We start from the raw sequence: 23,278 nt of genomic DNA on the forward strand, positions 1-23,278 counted from the left end.
ATGCACAGAGGCTCATTGGATGGGGGGCGGGGTTCCAGGTGCAGGAGCAATGGGACTTTGCAGGAGCTTCCAGGTGAAAGTGGTTGGGGCTCAGCGGAAGGGTCGGGTGCTGGGGGTGTGGGACTTGGTAGGGTGGGGGTCTGGGTGCAGCTAATTGGGGGTGTCAGTGGCATGGAGATCTGGATGTGAGGGCTCAGGGTGGTACAGGGATGATGTACCTGCACAGCTAGGGAGTGGTGTGTGACTGTTCTTGCAGCTTCCCTGTCAGAAAGTCATTTTTCTGCGGGGAAGCAAAGAAAGCTGCAGGGGATATTAATTCTGCGCACTCGCAGTGGCGCATAATTCCTCCAGGAGTAGTTTATATGGGACATAGAGAACAGAGAGCACCTAGCCAGGGCTCCAACTGCTTTTGCCATCACTGCAGCCCAAGCAAAACTGAAACCTATTAAACCTCCCAAAAGCACCCAACAAACAGCTACCATCAATGCACCCTTCCTTCCCCACAGCCCTGGGGAAAGAGGTGCACTTTGCAGCCCACTGTGGAAGGCAACAGCCGTGGGTTATTTCAAATCAAGGGGCAAGAGGCGAATCCCACATTCAGAGGCTCTTAAAGACAATACTTTGGCAGCTGCTTCCTCCCCGTTAGACCGCTGGGACTCTGCTCAAGCACTTCCACTGACCATGGCTACAGCTAGGGTTGGCCGTGCCCCAGAACTTCTGTTCCATGGGAAGTTCTGACATTTTTGATTCTTTCCAAGCTGAATCAGAACGAAAAGCTGAAAATGTTGATATTTCCAATGGAACAAAAATTCCAAAAAAACCCTCCAGTTTGGGATTTGACCTTTGATAAGGTCAAAAGTTTCATGCCGATAACGTCAGAGCATTATACAATTACTAGTTTAGAATGTAAAAATCCAAACAAAATGAAACATGACTGAAATGAGAACGGTGCAACAGTTCATTTAGACTTTTTCTGGTTGAAATTAACACGTTCCTGCCAAACATTTTGATTTTTGACTAACCAGCATTTTCTAATGGAAAACTATTCCATAAAAACAAAATAATTTGGCTGGCTCTCCCTATGGTGGTAGAGCACAGAAAAAGGCCGTCTTCTCAGGCAGACAGGCCCCCAAGCCGCTCAGGGTACATCTAGCCCAGAATAAAGGACCCACTGCATGGCCATGGCTGGCCCAGGTCAGCTGACTCAAGTTTGCAGGGCTCAGGCTGGGGGGCTAAAGATTTCCATGGAGACATTCGGGCTCAGGCTGCAGCCCAGGTTCTGGGACCCTCCCCCTTTGCGAGGTCCCAGCACACAGGGTCCATCCCAAGGCTGAACATTTACACACAACTTTTACAGCCCCTCACCCTGAGCCCCTCAAGTCCGAGTCAGCTGGCCCAGGCCAGCCATGGGTGTTTAACTGCAGTGTAGACATACCCTAGGGCTCTATAGGTCAAAAAAATCACTGCCTCGGACTCCACCCTGCAGCCAGCCGGTCTGCATAGAGCCCAGAGCCCTGTGGCTAATAGCCAGGTATTGGAAGCTATTTATTTTTCCACTGTGATGGGAGTTGATAAGTTTCCTCTAGAGATGGACCCAAGCTTTGATGTTTGGATCAGGATCTGAACAGCCCCAAATTCCCAGGGTCTCTGGATCAGGGGGATGGTTCGGTACATTACAAAGAAGGGCCAGATCATGTCAACATTTGGAGGGATTCAGAGCCAGGATTTGGGCTCCACCCTCTCTTTGGTAACCAAGAGCAGAACCTTCTAGATTTCCTGCTCCCTCCAGACCCGGTCAGCAGGGTCTCACTAGTGCAAATCTCCACGAAATGGTTAGTGTCTCTTATCACACAGCCACAGCATGCAACCAAGCCCCTGGTCTCAGCCTTAAGACTTCAAATAACTCTGCCTGTCCCATTCAATTAGGGAAGGCAAGAGCAGCAGGATTGCTCAGCTGAGCTGCCTGCAGTCTAGGGGGATGACAACCCAGAGCAGATTGCGAGGTAGCTGCAGCAGCAATACAAATTGCTCACACCCTCCGTGCCAACAGAGGCAGAATGAGCAGCCGCCGACATTCTGTATGGCGCAGAAGGGGAGAGTGGGGAGGGGAGACAGACTTCTATGAATTTATAATGCAAGAAAAACACAGTAACACACTCTTCCTAGTCCAGCCCAGAAGCAAAGCCACGATAGACATTTTGCAGTTCATCAGCAACTATTTCCATAAATCTTGCTGAGTTGCCACGTCCTCCCCGTTTGTGAGGCCAACACAATCAGCATACTGGCGTTGCGTTAGCGGCCAAGTTCTGCTGAGCATTTCGTTTCCAATCAATACAGAAAGTCTTTATTTTATGCTCTCTTCAATGATGCACTAAATATTCCACTGAACTTCTTCATTAATAAAACAGAACTCCCAACAAAGGCCCCGTGATGGAGTCTAACCCGAGTTTCTAAGACTCGGGGGGATTTTCAATCCTGTGGTCCCCAGAACACATTTTCCCCCTTCTGCACTATTCAGCAGAATAGCTAAGGCCCCTATGAGAAACACAGCAGATTATGCACTCGCGAGGGAGGGAGGGAGGGACATCAATTACACAAACTCTGCATATGTGCTGCTGAAGTACCTGGCAAATCAAGGCAAGCTAACCTCCTTACATCAGGACCAACAGGATAAAGCTATGGAATTTACAAGTGCCATTGGGAGAGGAAAATAAATACGAATTGACGGCCCTTGAGAACCCCAACCCCCAGCACCAGCTCCAGCCCAGTGAAAATGAGTGCGGCTGGGGGGGAGTGAGCGACGGGGGGGGGGACAGAGTGTGTGGGAGCGGGGCCCTGGAGAAGGGGCAGGGCACAAAATTTTGCACACTCAAATATTGACACCCTCCCCACCCCAACTTTGGGAAGAGCTTGAGTCAAGCTACAAAATTACAGGGATTCAGATCCTGGGTTTGGGCTCAAGCCCGTGCCTTGCGGTGGGGTACCAAGCACTCATTTTTACACAAAAAAAGTAATTCCTGCACCCAAATGTGGGAGTTGGATGGCCAGCTTCCTGACCCACACATGCAAAAAACAAACACAAAAAAACCTGAGTTTCTGAGAATCCAGAATCCTAGCCATGAACAATGTAGTAGCTACCTATGAGAATTTGGCATGTCAAGGTTAGGAAATTTCAAGTAGTCAAAGGCTGCACATAGGCTAAATCTGCAAGTCAAAGGCTCCTCCAGCACGCCAACAGTAGGGTTACCATATTTAACAAATAAAAAGGACCCTCCACGGGCCCTGGCCCCGCCCATTTCCCACCCCAAGCCCCGCCCCAACTCCGCCCTAACTCCGCCCCCTCCTCCCTCCCACTCCCAGCCAAACGAAAAGGGCTGCCCGAGCGCTACCGGCTTCACGGTTTGCCGGGCAGCCCCCAGACCCTGCGCCCCCAGCCGGTGCTTCCCCAGCGCAGCTAGAGCCCGGGAGGGGAAGCGCCCAGCCGGGGGCGCAGGATCTGGAGGCTGCCCGGCAAACCGTGAAGCCAGTAGCGCTCGGGCTTCGGGTAGCCCCCATGCCTCCGGACCCTGCACCGCCGGAGCCCGGGAGGGGAAGTGCCCGGCCGGCAGCTGGGGTCCAGAGGCAAGGGGGCTGCCCGAAGCCCATAGCGCTCGGGCAGCTCGGCTCTTAAACAGAGCCGAAGAGTCAGGGGAGAAGCAGAGCAGCTGCGGGAGGGGAAGTGCCCAGCCGGCATTTTCCTGGACATGTTCGGCTTTTTGGCAATTCCCCCTGGACGGGGGTTTGAGTGCCGAAAAGCCGGACATGTCCGGGAAAAAACGGACGTATGATAACCCTAGCCAACAGAAAACAATGGCTTCATCGGAAACGTTACAATCTACAACACTGGAAATCGCCCATTAAGAAGTCCCTCCATAGGCAAGCCCCTGTCTTAACCAAGTAGTTTAGCGTATCTCCAGGTAACTTCCCCTACAATTGTACGGGACTGTGGCATAGGCAGTCTGGCCTAGCAGTCACAGCTGGACTGAGGTCTGGCCACCAGGAACAGGAATCACTAGGCTGGACTGGAGGCATCGCAAGGCCAGGTCCATAAACAAGAGCCAGGAGATGAGGTGAAATCAGGCATTCAATCTGTGTGGTTCCCCAGGCCAATCACTAGGGTTAAGTAGGGGCACTTGGCCAATCAGAGGGTCACAGGGTACTGTCACTCTGGGTCTCATAGGCGGTACTTCCTGTGGCACCTACTCTTCACAGTGCTCCCTGGCCGAGTCTCTGTATGATCTCCTGGTGGTGCTGTGGGCATATCAACTTCCCCTAGACTATGGGTTCTAGTCCCTGGGTCCTTACAACAATTTTGTTTGGCTGGCTATTGACCCATCTCTGCTAGACAAGCGGGGCCTAAATACTGCCATGACTTACAGGCTGTACAATCTCAACCCTCGCAGTTCCTTTGGGCTGGCTTCTCTACTAACGTTTGCAGTTCCATAATGCAGGAGACACAAAGCTGGGCCAAGTGTATTTCATCCCAGCCTTGGGAAGAAAGGATCTCTTGGGGGCTTACAAGGGAACGCTAGCAAGAGGGCTGGTTTCCCTTAGATTAAGGACATCTAAGGGGCATTGCCTGTCAGACTTCAGTGGTTGCTCCTGGGGGCATGTAGAGGGAGGTGAGCCCTGTAATTCTACAGCCGCTCAGGAAGAGCTTTGTCGGTGGAGATGTAGGTCTAGTTCCTCCTGCCATGCATTTGAGAGAGGACGGAGCCAGGTGAGGAAAGGGAACAGAGAGGAGTCCTCATTCTCCTCTCACACCGGAGTTGCTCCGTTCACCTTCACAGTGTTGCTCCTGGTTTACCACCAGTGTAAGTGAAAGGAGAAGCAAGGAGACGCAAGGTTTTTGAAAACAGTATTTGGAACAAGGTTCTCACAACTTGTAGGCTGCAAAGCACTAAACAAAAACAAGCATTCATTTACAATCTTAAATGAGACTGTCCCTAGATTCTCTACGAGTAAAACCTTCCAGTGCATGCCAACACCCAGCAATCCCAAAGCGGCTGTTCGTGTATTGTGTGCTTTAATTCAATAACTGCTTAGAGACTGTATCCGTGTGACAGTCACAAGCAACGTTTAATTTAACTACAGGGCAGGCAATATTTCATTTCTAGAGTCAAGGGCTGATTTTGTTTTTAGCTCCATCCTAATGGGTCTTCAGCCACTCCCCACGAAGTGTGATACAAGGTGGGTAAATTAGCAGTTGCATCTGAATGGTTTAATGACTATGAAAATGTGTACCATAAACGGCAAGTGTTTGAAGCATCCAAGTAGTTTTTGAGGGATAAATATGATGTTTCTCTTTCCAGATGAGCAGTGCTGGATTTCAAATGTCTGATTTCTTTGTAACGTTCTCGACATGGATATGAAACTCTCAAACAAGTATTTGTCAACATGCCACTAAGGAGATTAGGCAGCAGTGATTTACAATTTGTGTTTCAGATACACACTTACTGAATCGAACCGATTCATATAAATAGATGACTGCAACATAACAGCTTCAAGCAGGAATCGTTTCTATTATTTCATGCTCCCGACATAGCAGCAGCTGGAGCTCCAAACAAAGACAGCATGCCAGGGAGCAAAATATTGTGTGTCTATATAGCACAAATTGTTCTTACTACTGCTTGCAAGATCTGAATTGGACACTATGTTCCCTATTCTCATGTATGGGCTGTAGGATCTGTGCATTACACAGGTATAACAAGTAAATGTCCACGGCTCATTTTATTCTATTTCTTTGTCAAAACTGCCTTGGCTAGGTCCTGCGTTAAAGTAAAGCAAGATCAGAATGGCAGATTGAGGAGAAGGGGTCTTGTTTTTAGAAGGTCTCAGGCGTACTGACCCCAGATATCAATGTGGCATGTTATTACAAAGGGTAGCTTACCCCATAGATTGTGGCTTGTAATTAGTTAGGGACGGATTCAAAGCCCATTGTATTCAACGAGAATCTTTCCACTGACTTTGATGGGCTCTACTTCAGATCTGACCGGAGAAAAGCCATAGGAACAGGGAGACAATACAGTGGCAAAAATGTCTTGGCAGTTGCTCCTACTGCATGCAGTTCCCCTGCAAATGCAACAGTGACTCAGCTGATATTTCTCCAATCAACACCAGAGGATTAAGTAGGGGGTTCACGGTCAAATTGTTGTGCCCCAGACTTGACTGCGTGAGTCACATCACTCATTCATTGACAACGCTGCCTCCGAGGCAGCCTGCCCCCGCACCGCCCGAAGGGTGAGCACCGCTGCATTGGCACAAGCTTCTTCAGTCCGGCCCCTGGCATTAACTTCAGCTCCACAGTCTGCACGGCAAATTGTTTTAAATAAATAATAACCCACTCACAGGGCGTTTCATTTCTGTCTCTCCCCGTCCTAAGGGCATCACAGAGGCTCATTTGTGCAAGTGGAACCCTAGCTAATTCAATGCATTTGGGTTAGTTGTGTTTGCCCTTTTGCAGTGATTCGGGTGTTTTAAGAGAGAATGGTTCTGATCCAGATCTCCTACCCGTGTAGAGCAGGGGTGATCTACACTGGCTTTAGTGGAGCTGCTCCTGATTTACACATAGGTGAAAGGAGAGGTGGGCCTTTCAGTTTTACAACTCCGCTAGGTGAGAAATGCTGGCCAGAGATTCCCCTCAGAAGAGTGCTTTCTCAGGAAACACTAGAAGATTGTGTCAAGGGGAATAAATCTGGATCCCCTCCAGTTCAGAAGGTTCAGCACATCTCACCGCAAATGCCAAGAAGCCAAGATCATTTTTCATACAGACAAAGATAGAGAAAAAACAAAAAAGACTAAAAATTTGCTTAAGCAATTCTCTTCACTCATCCTCCAGCCAGCCATGCAAGTTTGCCATTGGGGCTGCAAAAACAGTCTCCTCTATAGCTCCCACCATCTGGAACAGCTTCCCTGTATCTCTCTCATCAACTCTGCAGGCTAGGTCTTCAGCTGATATAAATCAACGGCAGTCAGGGAGCCACATGGATACACACCAGCCAGGGATCTGGCCTGTCATCTCTCTTCAAATCTCAGATGAAGACCTCACTTTTTCTCCCTGGCCTCTGCATGTTCATTTTTCTCTACCGGTGCTATTATTTAATGCCGTTATTAGCTCTTAGATCTGTAAAGTGCCTTGGCAGGCAGGATGTACATATTACAGCTTGTACGTATGCCCAGTAGAGTTGCATTACGCTACTGAGTGAGGGGACAAAGCAGAGACATTTGGGGATGCTGTGGAGTTTTTTGAAAAATTTCCTGAAGTTGCTTAAAATATAGGACTTTTTCCAAAGCTGTTATTTTTAATGACATCTCGCCTTGCCTTTGAAGCCCACAAAAATGCCTCTGGGTGCAAGCAAAATACAACAGAGCAAGAAGCAAGCGGGATACTTACTGTTCCTTTTCACTGCAGGAAGGCATACAAAAAAAGAGAGGGAATAAAGATTAGGTGAGAGAAACAATGACGACAACTCATTCTAGCAGCAGTAACAGCATTTCTTGTTTCAGCCGTGATTCAAACTGACAGTTTGTCGCTCTCTCGAGACTGTTCCCATTACTCCTCCAGAACCCGCTGCAGAGAAGCACGCTGCTGAGCCCAAGCTCAGGGCAGGCGTGAGTCATCTGGGGCCTGCACACACACCCCCACACACTCACAGGAGAGCCTACACGTTCTCCTTGCTGTTCCCAAAGACCCCGCTGCACAGGAAATGGCAAATGCATGTCAGGCACTGGACCACGATGGCCATGGCCCTTAGCAATGGCAGCAAACACACAGAGGAAAGGAACAGGGACAGGTCATAACTGCTAAAGAGAGAGGCCCCAAGTAAAATCCTGGACCCAACAGGCCTGACTTTAGGAAAATGCAGACCTAGCTCCAAACACCAACACCAGCCTATGCAAGAGGGCCTTGTATGGTTCTGAACAAGCCCTGAATCGAAATACTGCCAAGCTCTGGGGACCTTTAGATCCAGATTCTTTGTAGCCATGGTCCCATCTCCTGTCATCAAGTCCTATCAACCTTTAACTTCTGTTTTCTCTTGGAAAATCTTTCCATCCTTGCAACAGTTGATTATTTTGACTGCAGTACAGATTCTTCCATAAACAATTAGCACGACATACTGTCCTAGAAATTACTCAAGTCATTCACACTGATCTTCGAGGCTCACTTTCCCAACACAGTAGGTTAATACAAATCAGTGTTTCCATCATAAACTCTTTCTCCCCCTCCTGCCTCCCCCACACACACACACTAAAAAAAAAAATGCTGAAGGTTAGAAGTTGCAAACGAACTCGGCTAACAGGTCCGAGTCTTTCTTGGAAAGAAATTTTTCATGTGATCGCCTAGCCTGGGGAAGACATAATTAACACCAGTTCACCTTTTTCTTTTATAAATAGAGATGGCTCCCTTTTCTGGGGTAGTGAGAGATCAGGTATGTAGAACAATGTCACTTATATGGCTCTGAGCTTTGATCAGCAAACAATTTAATTTCTGATCAACTCGCTACAGAATAAAGCGAGCTCTGCAAATGTCAATGATATCTCAACATTAGAAAATAAAAACAAATCCCTGATCTATTTATAAGGGATACATCACACATCCATTCATTTAAATTATTTGGATTTAATTCCAGAGCAAATTGACTGGCTTGATTGTTATTTTTTTATTTATTAAGGTCTGGTAACAAATGGGATTCACTAGCACAAGACCTGTTTGGATGCCTCTAAATTCCATGTTCACCAGAGACACACAGGGTATGCTTGAAGTGTGAGGATTTGTTGAAAACCTCATACCATTGTTGTAATCCACACAGCTCCATCAGTGCTGACAGTGGTAAAAGTGCCAATGCAGACCACGCCTGGGCATTTTAACCATCATATGAGATACTCCTGTTCTGAGCAGACTTCGGAGACATGCTTGTACAAGCACCAGCAACCAGTCTATATTAGTGCTTACTCCATTGATAGAACTAGCAGGAGATTTTCACAGACAATTCAGCATGGTCAAGGCCACAGTGTCAACTTCCTATCTCAATTGCAATGGTAAACCCAGAATAACACCGTCCATTTCAAAAAGTACTGACACCAAGGTGATGGACACAATACAAGAATCTGGATTGGCAGCTGGAGTTACTTGGAATTTACATTGGTGTAACAGAGTAGAATCTACATTGATTAATCCAATTTTGTATGTAAATGTCAAATACATTTTTATAGCAATACGTTTTTTAGCCACAAACAATCCTAGATTGACAAACAAACAAGAATTCCCTTACTTGGCTCTGAGGGACATCGGCCTGTCATTTGGACACATCCACCGATCAGTACTGTTGCCAAACATCGTGTCTGTCATGGCTGACTCTTGAGGCTATCTGGAAAAATAAACAGTTTGCAAGTCACCAGTCAGATAAAATATTGGATCATCTTCCTCCGTCAAGTTAAGAGAAGATACAGGAAATTCAAACCGGAGAGTCTTTAAAAATAAAATAAATTAAATAAAAAGGGTATTTTCCCACTGAACATTTAGATATTGCTGATGCGTTTTCTGTCCCGCTAATCCACAATAAATCTCACTTTGGCGCATAAATATGTAATGTAGAGCCATACTGAAATGAACCCAGCAATGCTAATTCTTCCATAAATCTGAAAAAATGGTTGGAGATCTTGTTCATACAGGATGATTCCAGTTCTAAATGGCCTCTGTAACAACATCATGAGAATTCACTTTGCACAGCTTAGGCTCCAGATGATAGTTTATGCCTTGGCTGTGTAGCCACTCATGAGATGGAAAATTTAAGAGTTTCTGATATTAAAAAATAGATGAGGGGGGGAGATGGTTAACATATTTTTGGCTAAGTTTGTTCTAAGTTAAAGGAAGGGGGAAGAGATGGAATATCAGTTTCATCCACAGTCCAGGTAATGTGTATCAGCAACACAACCCTCTAGACCGGGGTGGTATTTCCGGGCAACAGAAGTGTTCATAGTTGTGTGTGAGGAACAGCATGTCCAGCTCCCGTTAATGATTCTACTTTGCACTAGACACAGGTGAGAACTGGATTTTTCCATTTCATGAGAAATTCCGTAATTTTGAATTTCTCCGTTCTGAAATGGAAAGGAAGCAAAAGAAACTGAAATTTCCCGTGAAATGAAATTCAAAAATAAAAAAATAAATAATTTTGAGACTATCAAAACACTGATCAAATCGAAATGTCTCATTCCAATTTAAACCTGTTCAAAACTTCTTACAATTTTTTTTAATATAAAAAATGATTCCAATTTCAAAATGAAAAACCAAACCCGCTGTTCTGAAAGTGTTGAGATGGCTTGTTTCGACATTAGAAAAACAAAATGAAATGAAATGTTCTGGTAAAGAAAATGTTGTCAAAATATATTTTTCTTAAAGTTTCAGTTTTGATGAAAATGGCATTTTTTGTCAAAAAAAAAAAAGTTAGATGAAAAATTCCCGGCCAGTTGTCCCTTACACCTATGAGTTTGCACAAGTTGAACATTAGTTTCCTCTTTCTCTGAGCAGAGACCTACTTGCCAGTCCTGCCAAAGCAAGCCACAGAATAAGGGGAATAATGTAATATAATCTACCATATACTCAGGTAATGATCTGGGACCATCAGATTTGCTCTTCCCATTCATCTTTTCTTTTTAATCCACAGCACGTTAGGGGTTTTAAATGAACACCCTGACGAGCTACTGGTACACCACTATGTACAACTACTAAGCCATACACAAAGCTGGCGTAAATCAAGTCAGATTGTTGAGTTCAGCAATTTTCACGCACTGCGGATCTGGTCCACTGTGAGGTTTTTATTAAGCCGAATCAGCATGAATCCCAAAATGATCTGGTTCTCGAAAAAGGAACAAAGGTAGGTACCAAGGGACAACTTCCTACCTACTGCATAAGCGCTGGGCAAACACCCAAACCAGAAAGATCCGATCATACAGATTTATCAATAGGCAGGGCTGTAGCAGTCACTGTTAGCAAAGCCATAACTGCCTTCATGTTGGGCCCCTGCGTCGCTTTTCACAATAACCAGCTATTATTGGAAATGAAACAACACGGCGCCAGGTGGTCGCGCGTCTGAGTGATTCTCTGCAAGGGAAACGGCTGTACATTTTGGAAAGGAAAATCTGAAGTGGAGGCTGCACTGTAGCGACCAGAGTAGCTTTGGAGCACTCTGATGCACTGCATCATGAAACCTCAATCACAGCTGTATTCACTGGCCCTGCAAGTTGGAAGTATCGAAATATCAAACGGCACCATGCCCAGCGGGGCGGGAGACCAAGCGTGGGATACAGCAAATGTACCAAAAAAGTGCAAGCAAACAGAAGCAGTGGCAGGAAGCACAGAGGTGACTCAAATGGTAGTGACGTGTACTCTGGTTGCACAAGCATATAAAAAACTTGGTCTCTCTAATATCCTAGGACTGACACGGCTATAACAACGCTGCATACAAGTGAGAACTTGGCATTTGTGGTCATGATTTCCATAGGATTCCTTTTTCCCCTTTTGGAGCCAACTATAGAACTGGCATAACATAAAAGCTGGTCTGTTCATGGTATTTCCACGACTCTGGGACAGACCAACCATGGGAAAACCAAATCTTTCTTATTATTTCAGCTGCACAAGAAGATCCGGCCCATGAAGGATGAAAACAAAAATAAAAATGCTAGAACTACACTTGCCCTGTTTGAATATTGACTGATGCCCCATAAAGCAAGTAAAGGACAAGTACAAAGTATGCAGGTAGACAGTGCGACAAACACATTCAGGGAATCCTGCAAACATCCAAATATGTTTTGTGCGTGCACGTGAAGCCCAACTCTGTCCTAAAATAACACAAGTAAACATGGCTGGAGAAATCTCAGCCGCTACTAAGCTGCAGGGATCAACCACCACTGAATTTGTCAGTTCATTCTGCCTCTTCAGGGGATAATGCCACTTGAGGAGCACTTTTTTTTTTTTTACATACGGCACAAAATATAGTGGTCAGAACACCCCCCGTCTTAGTTTGCTGGCACGGGTGAGAATTTAACTCAGCAGGTTCTCCCTATACAGATGATTTCTTCTGTTTGGCTTGATACATGCAAGCAACTAGGGAGATAATATTAAGGAGCTACAAAACAATGGGCACATGGGAGTGGGAGAGAGAGAGGCTATTTAGGGCCTCTTTGCTCTCAGCTGTTAATCAGGGAGCTGTCAGATTTCCAGAGACCAGCAATGTGAAGGCACCAACCCACCTTTCCTCGAGCAATTACCGTTTTCTAAAAAAGGTCACAGCAGCAGCAGCTCCAGTGAAAGGACATTAATTGCAATTCTTAATCCTATTCCTTTGTCACAACCAATTAGTTAAAAAGAGTTAAAAGGACACTCCATCTGCCCTATGGAGAATATAGGACATCTCAATATCAGGGTGATTGGTGCACAATGGATTAGATAGATACACAGATAAGAAAACAAGGATTGTCTCTTTGCTGTGTCGTATAGCACCTAACACAACAGGGCATCAATCCCAATTGGGATCTGCGTCTGCTGCCATGACATAAATATTTACTATCACCACCAACAACAGTGAAAGTTTGGTGCTGTGTTTTTCCCACACACAGTTATCAAAAGACAATAGCATCATCGTTTGAGAATAAGGGTCACTGGAGTTACAGCTGCACTAGACTCTTTTACCTACTTACCAGGAAAGACGCTGGATTTCCCTTAAAGTCAGTAGTTTGGGAAATAAAATCAGCGAGACATCTCTACAAGTGTTCGTTTTGCTGCAGTTTCAATGAGACCACAAGACTCCAGAACAGATATGAATTCTTCTTTTTCATTAAAAACTCTCTACAGTCCACAGGAATACAGGCCCCCAAATCTCAAGCCTGAGAGCATGAATCCCCAAAAAGTTTTACAATTCCAGATATTTCACAGCTGACCTTTTTTTCCTTTCCTGCCTCTCTTCCCTTCAGGGCCGGCTGATAGAGCTGCTGGTGCTGCTGTCATAGGGTGATCTGCTGGGATCACACCATTCCCTTGACTGTGTTCATCATACAGTATCTGATGCCTGCATAGCTTCCAGCTCTTGCATTTGAATTGCCTTTTCCCGACTGCAGCAGAAAGGAGAATCTCCTGCAGAGCCCAAGTCAGTGTAAGAAGAGGGAGAGGAGGCTGGTGCATAGCCTGGCCTCCAGATTAATCTCTTCAAACCTCATTCCTCACCTAGGAAACTGCATCCTGCTGAACGTGAACCCGTCTCGTTCTTTGTGCATCCAGAGAATGCTTCACGTCCATTTTACCCCGGCATCACCCATTGTTCTAGGCACCGGCCAGTCCCTTCTTCCAGCGAGGCAGGTGCAAAGGCACCTTTGAAAGGGACAACGGCATTCCCCTCCCATGGCTCTAAAGGGATCCCTCCATTCCTCCCTCTCAACAAGGGGAAATATGCCCTGCCATGGATTTGTCAATTTCAGCCATACTTAATATGCTTTCAGTGGCCTCCTTGGGGTCGCCTTTCTCACACTCTTCATGTTGACTGTGGAGGGCTACGTCTTCTGCTGGCATGACTCCATTGACTTCGGTGGAGGGCTGAGAATCTGCCCCTGAATTCGTGCTGCCTGGGCCAAAGGCTTTGTTCCTTTTCACCTATGCAACGCCAACGTTGGAAACTGTACCAGGCTTGCGGAGAGCAGAATTTGTCTTTGAGAGCTTGACTCTCTGCTCTACCCAAGCTCTGCTCCGGTCACAACTTCTGCCCAGCTCTGGCACAACAGCTGCACAGAGGCAATTCTCACTTACAACAGTGGCATAAGGTCCCATCCGTTTCCTGCCTCTGGAAGGCCCTGATATGCCCCCGTTGCTCTTACACCAGGGTGCGTGGCAATGTTTAAAATGGTGGGGAAAACACCATACAGCTAGACTAGAATCAAAAGCTCTCTTTGGGACGAGGAGATCCCAGGAGACCCCGTGTTCCCTTTAGGGACAGCACAAGCAAGCAATGAACCTTCTGGCCAAAGAACCAGCAACCAGTGGGGGGACTGGCTGAAGTGTGCCAACCACCAGCGCTCCAAAGGGATCTGGTGGCCAACCCCAAAGATGTGCCGTGGGTACGATACGTTGTTTTTCGCCCGTTTCACAAGCCCCTGTGGGGAAATGGTGTTTGTTTGCTTTCTGCGGGTTCCAGAATAGATCCCGACACAGCTGCCGCCATTTAGCAATCGCTGCTTGAATCACAGCCGCACAAATTAGCCTAGCCCCTCCCAACATTCCCCTCCCGCATGTTACAGCTCTCCAGCCAGTTGTGGCTAAATTGCTCAACTGTTAAAAATCATTTAATGTTCTAAACAAACTGGGCGTGTCCATATCCATTCGCCCAGCCTGCCATTCCGGAGGTCTTAGACAGCACTTAAAGGAACAGCATGAAGACACTGCCAACGCTGCTGCTCAGCGGGGATTGTACATGCGATCTCCAGTCTGATGCCCACGCAACAACATCTCCACATCTAGCCTTACCAGGTAAACGAACACGGAGGACCAATGTTCCTTCTCATTTTTTACGTCCATGTGCAGAATGAATTTTGCTATGTGCACCAACATGGAGGTGATGTGGTGGGGGTGGGGCCAAGGGGTTCAGAGTGTGGTAGGGGGCTCAGGGCTGGGGCAGAGATTTGGGGTGGGGGGCTGAGGGCTCTGGGGGGGCAGGGATAAGGGGTTTGGGGTGCTGGAGGGGGCTCAGGGTTGGGGCAGAGAGTTGGGGTGTGGGGGGGTGAGAGCTCTGGGGTGGGGATGAGGGGTTCAGAGTGTGGGAGGGGGTCAGAGGTGGGGGAGTGAGGGCTCTGGGGTGGAGGTGGGGATGAGGGGTTCAGGGTGCAGGCGGGGGCTCAGGGCTAGGGCAGAGGGTTCGGGGGGCTGAGGGCAGGGATGAGGCAGAGGGTTGGGGTGCGCTGGACCAAACCTGCAGCACACTTCTCAGCTAGCAGACTATAGGTATTTATTATGGCCCAGTGAAAATCAGTAAATCATGCAATGAGCCGCTAGAACAAACGTCCTGCATCGCTCTCGATAGTACATCTGGCTGTACCAAGTCAATGGCGACTACAGTTCTTGATTATCTGGCATCACTTGCGTGCGGTGCTTAACCAGCACCCAAAACGCTTACCAGCTAAACTAGACCCAACACAGCAGTGAGGCAGTGTAGCCTAGTGGGTAAGACACTGGCTAGGAAAGTCAGGCCACCTGGCTTCTATTCCCAGCTCTGCCGGGAGACGTCGGGCAAGTCACTTCACCTCTCTGCCGTTCAGTTTCCCCTCCCACTTGTTGTCCATCCAGACTGTAAGTTCTTCAGGGCAGAGACTCTCTCTTGCCACGTGTCTATGCAACCCCCAGCACAACAGGGCCCCCAGTCTCCACTGGGTCCTCTCGACTGCACTACAAATAACACAACACTCCCCACCACCATGAATGCTCATTCCCAAGAGCAAAGAATTGCCTTGGAGTCGCGTGGTGGGGAGCTAATCAGAAGTGCTGAGTGTGGAGGAGGAATACGGCGGAGGGCATCACTTGGCGACTGTCTACTTTTCTCCATCCGCTCCCACACCTCCCTGCCTTTGTGCTCACAGCATCACCCTGTGCATGCTCAGCAAGCCCCAGCTGCATCGACCGCCTTTTGGCCTCCTTTAGCTAGCTTCGCGCCGGGCAGCCCTGATTCTCCTATGCCACCAAACTCACAAATTTCCCTCTACCTTTGTAGAGCCAGGAAGAGCAATCCCCTTTGTCTGGCCCATTAAGCCCACATCCTTAATTTAACTACAATTCTCAGTGCATTAATCAATCGGCTCTACCTTTCCTCATCAGTCTCCCGAGTGCCATACGCTTGTGAGTACCACCTCCCCTCCCCCAGGCACAGCAACCCCAGGCCTGAACCACCGCTGCTCCAGGATGGGCCAGACAGACAGAGAAGAAGTTAGATATGGGTCTGAGCTGAAACCCAGGTTCCAAACGCTGCACTTTTATGATGTGCAGAATCCAAACCTCAGATCCAACCAAACCTCACGTGGGGGTTGGAAAACCAAGGCTGTACTTTGGTTTACTTTGATTTAGGGCTCAAGTTGGGCCCAGGAAAGAGATAACAGGGGTTATGGAGAATATAGGAATATTACCTAGCATATTTCACAACAACGATCATTAGATAGCACAGTCCAACTCAAAGGAGAACTTAACCAAAAACAAACAAAAAAAGCCTGATATAAGCTATACGCCTGGATTGTTCATCACATCCACCACAGAACTGCAACTATCTCTGGGGTGCAGCACAGCATTTGCTTACCAGTGAAGAGCAACAGTTTCGGGCAGGATGTAGAGCAAAGCCTATTTAAAAGTCCCCCCTCAAATGAGTACCAACCTTTGTACCGCAGCCATGTTAGCGTTCACAGGGCAATCCAAAGGGTGAGAACAATTACATTTAATAAAAAGCCACCTCATTCCAAAAGCTCCCTCTGTTGAAACCTGCATGGAGAACTGATTAGATTCAATGCCAGCCAAAGATATACAAATATACAATTAGGACAAACAAACTGATGTGAAAGGAAATTTTTTAGATTGTATCCACATACCAAAAGTTCACCCCAGTATGTGCCTATAGCCAAGTAACCCAAAGCAGCCACTGCTGTGCATGGAACTGTCTTAATATTTACAGTGCAGATTTCAGCCTCTCCAGAGGAAGAGGGCAGCAAAGCTAGGCAGCGTTACCGCAGTGGGTTTCACAGGGCCAGGGCTCGGAGCAAAGGTTTCCAAGTCAAGGTTTTGTGATTTATTTCTAGACTGCAACCAGAGCAGAGTCATTCACAATCCCCAACACACCCGAGTCTTTTCAGAAGGATTTTCCTTTAATGACGTGAACGAATCAGACCCGATCCACTTGGACTCAAGTCCCCAGGTCATAGATTCCAAGGCCAGACGGGACCATTATGATCATCTAGTCTGACCTCCCGGATAATGCAGCCCAGAGAACTCCACTCAGTTATTTCTGCATCCAAACCATTGCTTCTGTGTGAACTACAGCATCTCTTTCAGAGAGACATCCAGGCTTAGAATCATAGAATATCAGGGTTGGAAGGGACCTCAGGAGGTCATCTAGTCCAACCCCCTGCTCAAAGCAGGACCAATCCCCAACTAAATCATCCCAGCCAGGGCTTTGTCAAGCCTGACCTTAAAAACCTCTCAGGAAGGAGATTCCACCACCTCCCTAGGTAACCCATTCCAGTGCTTCACCACCCTCCTAGTGAAAAAGTGTTTCCTAATATCCTAATCTGCCCAGCCAAGCCGCTACCTTCCCTTCGTCCAAATCCCTCCTTAAGAAGTGCTTATCCCAAGATGCTCAGAAGAAGTGAGTCAATAACAATCGTTATTAAAAGTTCTTGTGACTACGCAAAAGCCCTACTACTGCATCAGCTCCGCCCCTTCCTCGGTCCCCTCATTTATCTAAAATTAGAAGGTAAGCAGGGCCGGTGCCATTCTAATTCTGCTGAGAAGGATGTAGCACACTCTTGGGTACTGTAAAAACAACAGCTACGTAACAATTCTGCCTGGCACAGATCTGGGCAAAAGCCACTGAGTTAATCCCAAATCTATGCCAGAGCTGAGTGAAACCTGCACTCAGGGTGACCAGATAGCAAGTGTGAAAAATCACAACATTTTTTTTAGGGGGTAGGGCGGAGGGGTGTAATAATTACATCTTGGGACGGCTGGTCACACTACCTGCACTTAGTGATCTGTAATGTGGACTCCTTCTTAAAGGTCCGTTCAGAACATGTGCTTTCCTTCACATATCGTGCCCACCCATCGGACCCTAAGACGTAGCTCCACCACCCCAGGAGGCCAGAGAACAAACTCTGGGCTCAAGAAGCCATCAAAATACAATCACCAACCCAAGACTTCACAACTCATGAAGCAGGCTCCCTCTCACACACACACACCCCCAAAACAATCACACGATTGGCTTAAAAATTAAGAGATCTACCCTTTAAAAATAATATACTGGGGGCTGTATTTGCCTTTGGCTTTTGAGCCTTTAGGAGGCACATTTTCAAGCTCTTCTCTGCAGCCACATGGGCTAGAGCCTTACTTTGTTATTTAAATGAAAACAGAGATTCCTGCCTCATCCCAGGACTCCAGGAGCTGGGCCTTTCAGAAAGGCACCAAATATTCCAAGACTCACACTAAACAACCCAAGACTTGGCAAAACGAAGGTGATCAGAACAAACCTCCCCTCACCCACCCCAAAAAAAAAAGTTAAAATGCGGCCATGAAAAGGAGGCTTCTAACAGCCCCTGCTATTTACAAGAGTCCTAACAGCTTTTGCATGGTAGGAAGAAGACAGAGGCATTTCCTCCAGAAATTAGGAGAGAAGTCCTGGCCCCACTGAAGTCAGTGGCAAAGCTCCCAGGATTTCTCCCAAAGTGTCCCCATTGGCTCCTACAGCCTGTATTGTTTTAACCCTGAAAACAATACCGTTTAACGAACCTTCAGGTTGCTCTGCCCGCTTCCCCTCGTCCCCTTCCATAGCACACTTAGCCTGGAAGAGAAATTGGTGGTGACTCTTACGTGGTTTAAACAGATGCCTCTGCAGCCTGCCAGATACACGAGCGGAGCCAATGCAACAAGCAGATTCCTTCGGTGAACTCAGTGGAGAATGGAACAGGATGATTCTGGCCTAGCGGGCCTGCATCCTGCAGGTTACCTCACCGGAGGCCTGAGCCAGCCCCGGGAGAGCCCCGCTGGTAGAAGCCGTGGGCAGCTCATTCCAGCTGGAGGACGCAGCTAGTCTATTTCGCAGTCCACGCAACAGGACTCCGCAGCAGTCAAGCAGCTGCTGCTTTCCCAACGCCTTCTTAATAATACCGAGACGGAGTCCAATTCCACGTGGGCTGCTGCTCACGGGGGGCGATTGGTCAGTAGCCACCGCGGCAGCTGTATTGACTCTGCACAGACCAGGAGCTGTCGCCGTCTCTCTGCTGAATTAAAGCCCAGCTCTCACTGAAGCCTCATCCTGGGAACTAGAGTTTCCTTGGTGACCTGCTCGGTTCTCACTGGGAATTGTCGAATTTAGCTGGGAAAAGGCTTCTGCTAACACTGAGTACGAGTAAGTCACTCTGTTGGATATTCTGCTAAACCCCCACGTGCCTCCCCTTACTCGGTTTGCCAAGGCTCATGGGAATCTTGCTTGGTCATTTTGCATCTATGGGCATGTCTACAGCACAGCCACTCCGGGTAAACGGAAGGGGACTTTCCATCACGGTAGTTAATCCATCTCTGAGAGATGGTAGCTAGGTTGATGGAAGAATTATTGTCAACCTAGTCACATCTACACTGGGGGTTAGGTCCACCTAACTACGGTGCTAAGGGCACAACGTTTTTCACAGCCCTGCAGGACATCGCTAGATCAATCTAATCTTCAGGTGCAGACCAGACTTATGAAATATGGGGGCTTGGCTCCCACAGGCTGGTTTGTGCCACAATGAAACGTATGACTGATGTCTTCGCACTTTGCTGTAAATCAAACAAGTTAATTTGCTCCTGACTGCAGATGAAAAGAAAATAATTAAAATTAATGGGAGTGAAGAGTCATAGCAGCTCAGGTCCGTTGTAGGCTGGCTTGTTCATTTTATTTAGGATGAATAGCGTGAGAGCCAGACCCCTAAACAAAACAACATTTAGCGCCTCGTGTTCACACTACTCCACACGGTGCAGCGCTGGAGAGGGGTGAGAGCCAGGGGCTGACTACAGCCCAGCTGCTGCTGGTGCCATGGTTGCAATGGCAGGAACTCATCATCATCTCCCCTCTACGGGTAGCATAGGGGTCAATGGCACTGAAAAGGAAGCCAATGTTGGCTAGAAAAGGAGCATGGCCAGGCTGGAGCTGCGTGGATTCAGAGCATCCCCTGAGTAGCATTTAAGACTGCCCTAAGCCAAACCCCTCTTAGGAAAGGCAGAGGGACCAGTGCTTACCCTGCGTTCTAGTCTATGCAGGTTCTCATACTGTGCTCCTCATCGTAGGATCTGAGCACCACGGTGGGTTTCAAACTTACAACACCGGGGGTAGCTGAGGTCCAGTGGCCACCACATGCCCTTTTAAGCCTCTCATGCCACACAGGGGTGCAGTGAGCCAGGCTGATGGGTAGTTTGCCCCTCCTTGAGCCAGCTCCAGTGGCTCCAAGCCAAAGGACTTTGCTCTGTGATGGGTAGGCTGTACTGGATTCCGGACGAATTGCTTTTGGCTGGCGAAGCAGCAGCCATCTGAGCATTGCTATCTGGTCTATGGCGCTGTCTTGTCCCTCCCAAACAAAGACCATTTCACTCGGGCACACACCAGATCTGAACGACGAGAAACAAAGCAGTCCCCAAAACAAAGAATTGTAAAGGTCTGTTTTACAGCTGATTAACTTAGTATCTCCCCCCGCCCACATCTCCCAATCCACGCTCTGCAGGCAAAAAAAAAATGAATGAGAACAGGGGCCGCTAATGGCAAAGTTATTTACGCCAGCAATGAGAATGATCTGCACATTCAAGCCGAAGTGATTTGTATGGGGCTTGCAGAAGTTAGCTGGAAATGGGCTTCTTCTCTGAGCCGCTGTACCACTGATTATTAATGAGATTCTCGATTGGATTCTGGCTAACCCCTGCAGTGCTAATGTTATAAACCCTGGCTTCTCAGGTTCATAATGTTTTTAGAGATGGAAATTTGCCATGTGCACAGTGTATATTTATGCTTCCCAGCTAGGAAAATCAAATCAACATGTGTCCCCTGCTCATCCTGGCTTTTAAAAGACAGATATTTCAATCCTGAAGCTGCAGTTATCGTTTTTTGGCCTGTTTTTCATATTTTGCTGGTGCAATAGATCCAACTCACTTCAGCAAAAGCGAGACAGCTTGCTGGCAGGGCCAGTCGGTTTGACTAGTTCCTCTTTGCCGCTCAGCCGGGATGATGACAGCATTAATGGCTGCAGATGGCCTGCTTGATGGGGAAGCCCCCAAATTCCAACCAGAAAGGGGCAAATCAATGAGGCGATTTATCCCTGGTCACTTCCATTCAGGCAGGCGCAAGGCTGCGCGTCACATGACGGAAACCTGTCAAAGGGCACAGCAGAGTCAAGCAAACACAAGAGAGTCAAGCTAATTTTGTCGTGGGTGACAGTGATCGCTCTGACGGATGCCACCAGCACCTGACTGAAGGAATGAAGCCAGTGACTGAAAACTAACTCCTGGGAAACTGATGCTGGCCGACGTTCAATGTGTGCACTGCAAATAGATGTCCCCTAAGAAACAAACATGCACCTCATCTAGCATGACCATGGTGCATCCTTAAGGGGAGCGCAGAGCTTTTACCATGGGGCAAAATTAAACTATCGTGCAGATATTTAGGGCTGGGTGAACAGGCAGCCTGATCCGGAGAGGTGCCAAGTACACACAGCTCCCACTGTGCTGCACGGCCCTGATCCTGTGATCAGCTCTGCTAGCACAGACCCCTCAGTCTGCGCGTGGCCCCCCGGCGGGCAGGGGTCCACGGTAGCAGATTCGAATGCTGGAGCAGGACTAAAGAGAGCCGTAGGTGCCCAGCCCAAAGAAGTGTCATTGCACATGGGTCATTTCGGAGTCAGGCACAGGTGATCTTCCAGGTTGGGCAGTGGAGCTGCTGCCCTTGCTCCCTGCTCAGCTAAGGATGTTCATGTTGTCCCAGAGGAACACAGGCAGAAGCCCCAGCGTGCCCTGGGAACTGGCGCTCTCAGCCCCCTGCACCAAGAGAGGCACGTTCCCATGTTCAGGTTGTGTAGAATGCCAATCTCCCAGCAGGGCTGCAACTCCTCCAGGGCTACAAGGCCCCACGTCAAGCCAGGGCCATTCCCGACAGCTCCTGTGTCAGCCAAGGAGGTCACAATGGAGCTACCCAAGATGCCCTCTCTGGGCCTGATGCCAAGCCCACTGAAGTGAATGGAGAGAGGCCCCCTGGGACTGCGTGGGCTGTTGGATCAAGCCCGCTACGCTCCGAAGCAGACTCAGCGGCAGGAGAGGAGGAGAAGAAGCCTAACCGAAGTCTCCAGCATGGCGGCGCAGAGGGGTATAGCGCCCTGGAGCCAGTCCACCATGTGCTTTTGCTCTCGCCCTAGAAATATGCTAACTTGGCACAAAAGACGGTTGCCAGAGGTCTTGTGGTTAAGGCACTGGGCTGGGATTCAGAAGATCTGGGTGTCACCGTTTCAGGGGAACTGCATCGCACTTTCCCAATCCTCCACTCTTCGTGGTCTCTTATGGGCACCCACGTCAAGGTTTCTGGTGCCCAGCCACCAGCTCTCCTGGGTGGAGACCCATGTCTCGCTCCCTCCTGACCAACCCTCAGGCTGCACAGTTCCCTGCCTTATATTGTGATAGCCCCAGCAAGCCAGACTGCCCAAAAGGCCATTGCCTGCATTTTTCTTTTTCTCTGAAGGCTGTGACCAGCGGATTGCCTGCTTTATAAGTTACCCCACAGCTCCTTCTAAGCAAGCACTTTTATTCTTAAGGTTACACAGAAAACAGATTAAAACGATAGACTTTCCTACACACCTACTAGAAAGCTCACCAGAGGGTCACCCCAGCTCCAGCCTAGGGCTCTGGTAGGTTTAGTCCATCAAACCCCACAACTGGCTTTTCCCTGCGGTTATAAGTTCATACCCATCTTGGATCCAGAACCAGAATAAACACTGGGCAGACCAGTCACTTCTTTCTAAGCTCAGGACTGTGAGCCTGGCCTTCTGTAATAGCTAATCAACAGACAGTGACCCTCTCCTCAAGGTGAGGCGTCAAAAGGCTGGTTTTTTTGCATAATCAGAGTTTGCATTGACCACTCCCTAGGGATTCCCCAGGAAATCCACTTAAGACTTTTGTCCCAAAAGTCCATACTTGTCTGGTATATTCTCAGTGTAGCCTTTTGAACTCCCAGTTCCTACATCGGTCACATCTTCCCCCCAGAGAGGTTATATATCATCTCAGTCAACAATAATACACAAGATTAATACAATAAGGTCTTTCAAGGATATTGCATGGCAGTGCCTAGCTCTGCCACACATTAACATGACTCAGTGTGCCTTAATTCACCGTCTGTAAAATGGGACAATGATCCTGCTTCCCTCCCACTCCGAATGAGGAATGGAACAAGATGGCGTCATTCAGCCATTTTTTTTCTTTTAAGAAAGTTAAGTTATTGGCAAA

General features: G+C 48.0%; 1 protein-coding gene across 6 annotated transcripts in view; it reads right to left on the minus strand.

The window, feature by feature from the left end:
• Positions 1–23,278, minus strand: part of RPH3A (rabphilin 3A) — a 114,992-nt gene that overhangs the window by 70,153 nt on the left and 21,561 nt on the right. For 5 of the 6 annotated variants that reach the window (XM_034791329.1, XM_034791335.1, XM_034791331.1 and 2 more), the window contains exons 2-3: positions 9,312–9,407; positions 7,433–7,444 (exon numbers count right to left, since the gene is read on the minus strand). In XM_034791329.1, coding sequence (XP_034647220.1) covers positions 7,433–7,444; positions 9,312–9,388 — 89 coding nt within the window. In that variant the 5' untranslated portion in view covers positions 9,389–9,407. The remainder of the gene's footprint in view (positions 1–7,432; positions 7,445–9,311; positions 9,408–23,278) is intronic. The other variant, XM_034791334.1, reaches the window with a different exon arrangement.

This window comes from Trachemys scripta, chromosome 15 (assembly GCF_013100865.1).
Source record: "Trachemys scripta elegans isolate TJP31775 chromosome 15, CAS_Tse_1.0, whole genome shotgun sequence".
NCBI lineage: Eukaryota > Metazoa > Chordata > Testudines > Emydidae > Trachemys > Trachemys scripta.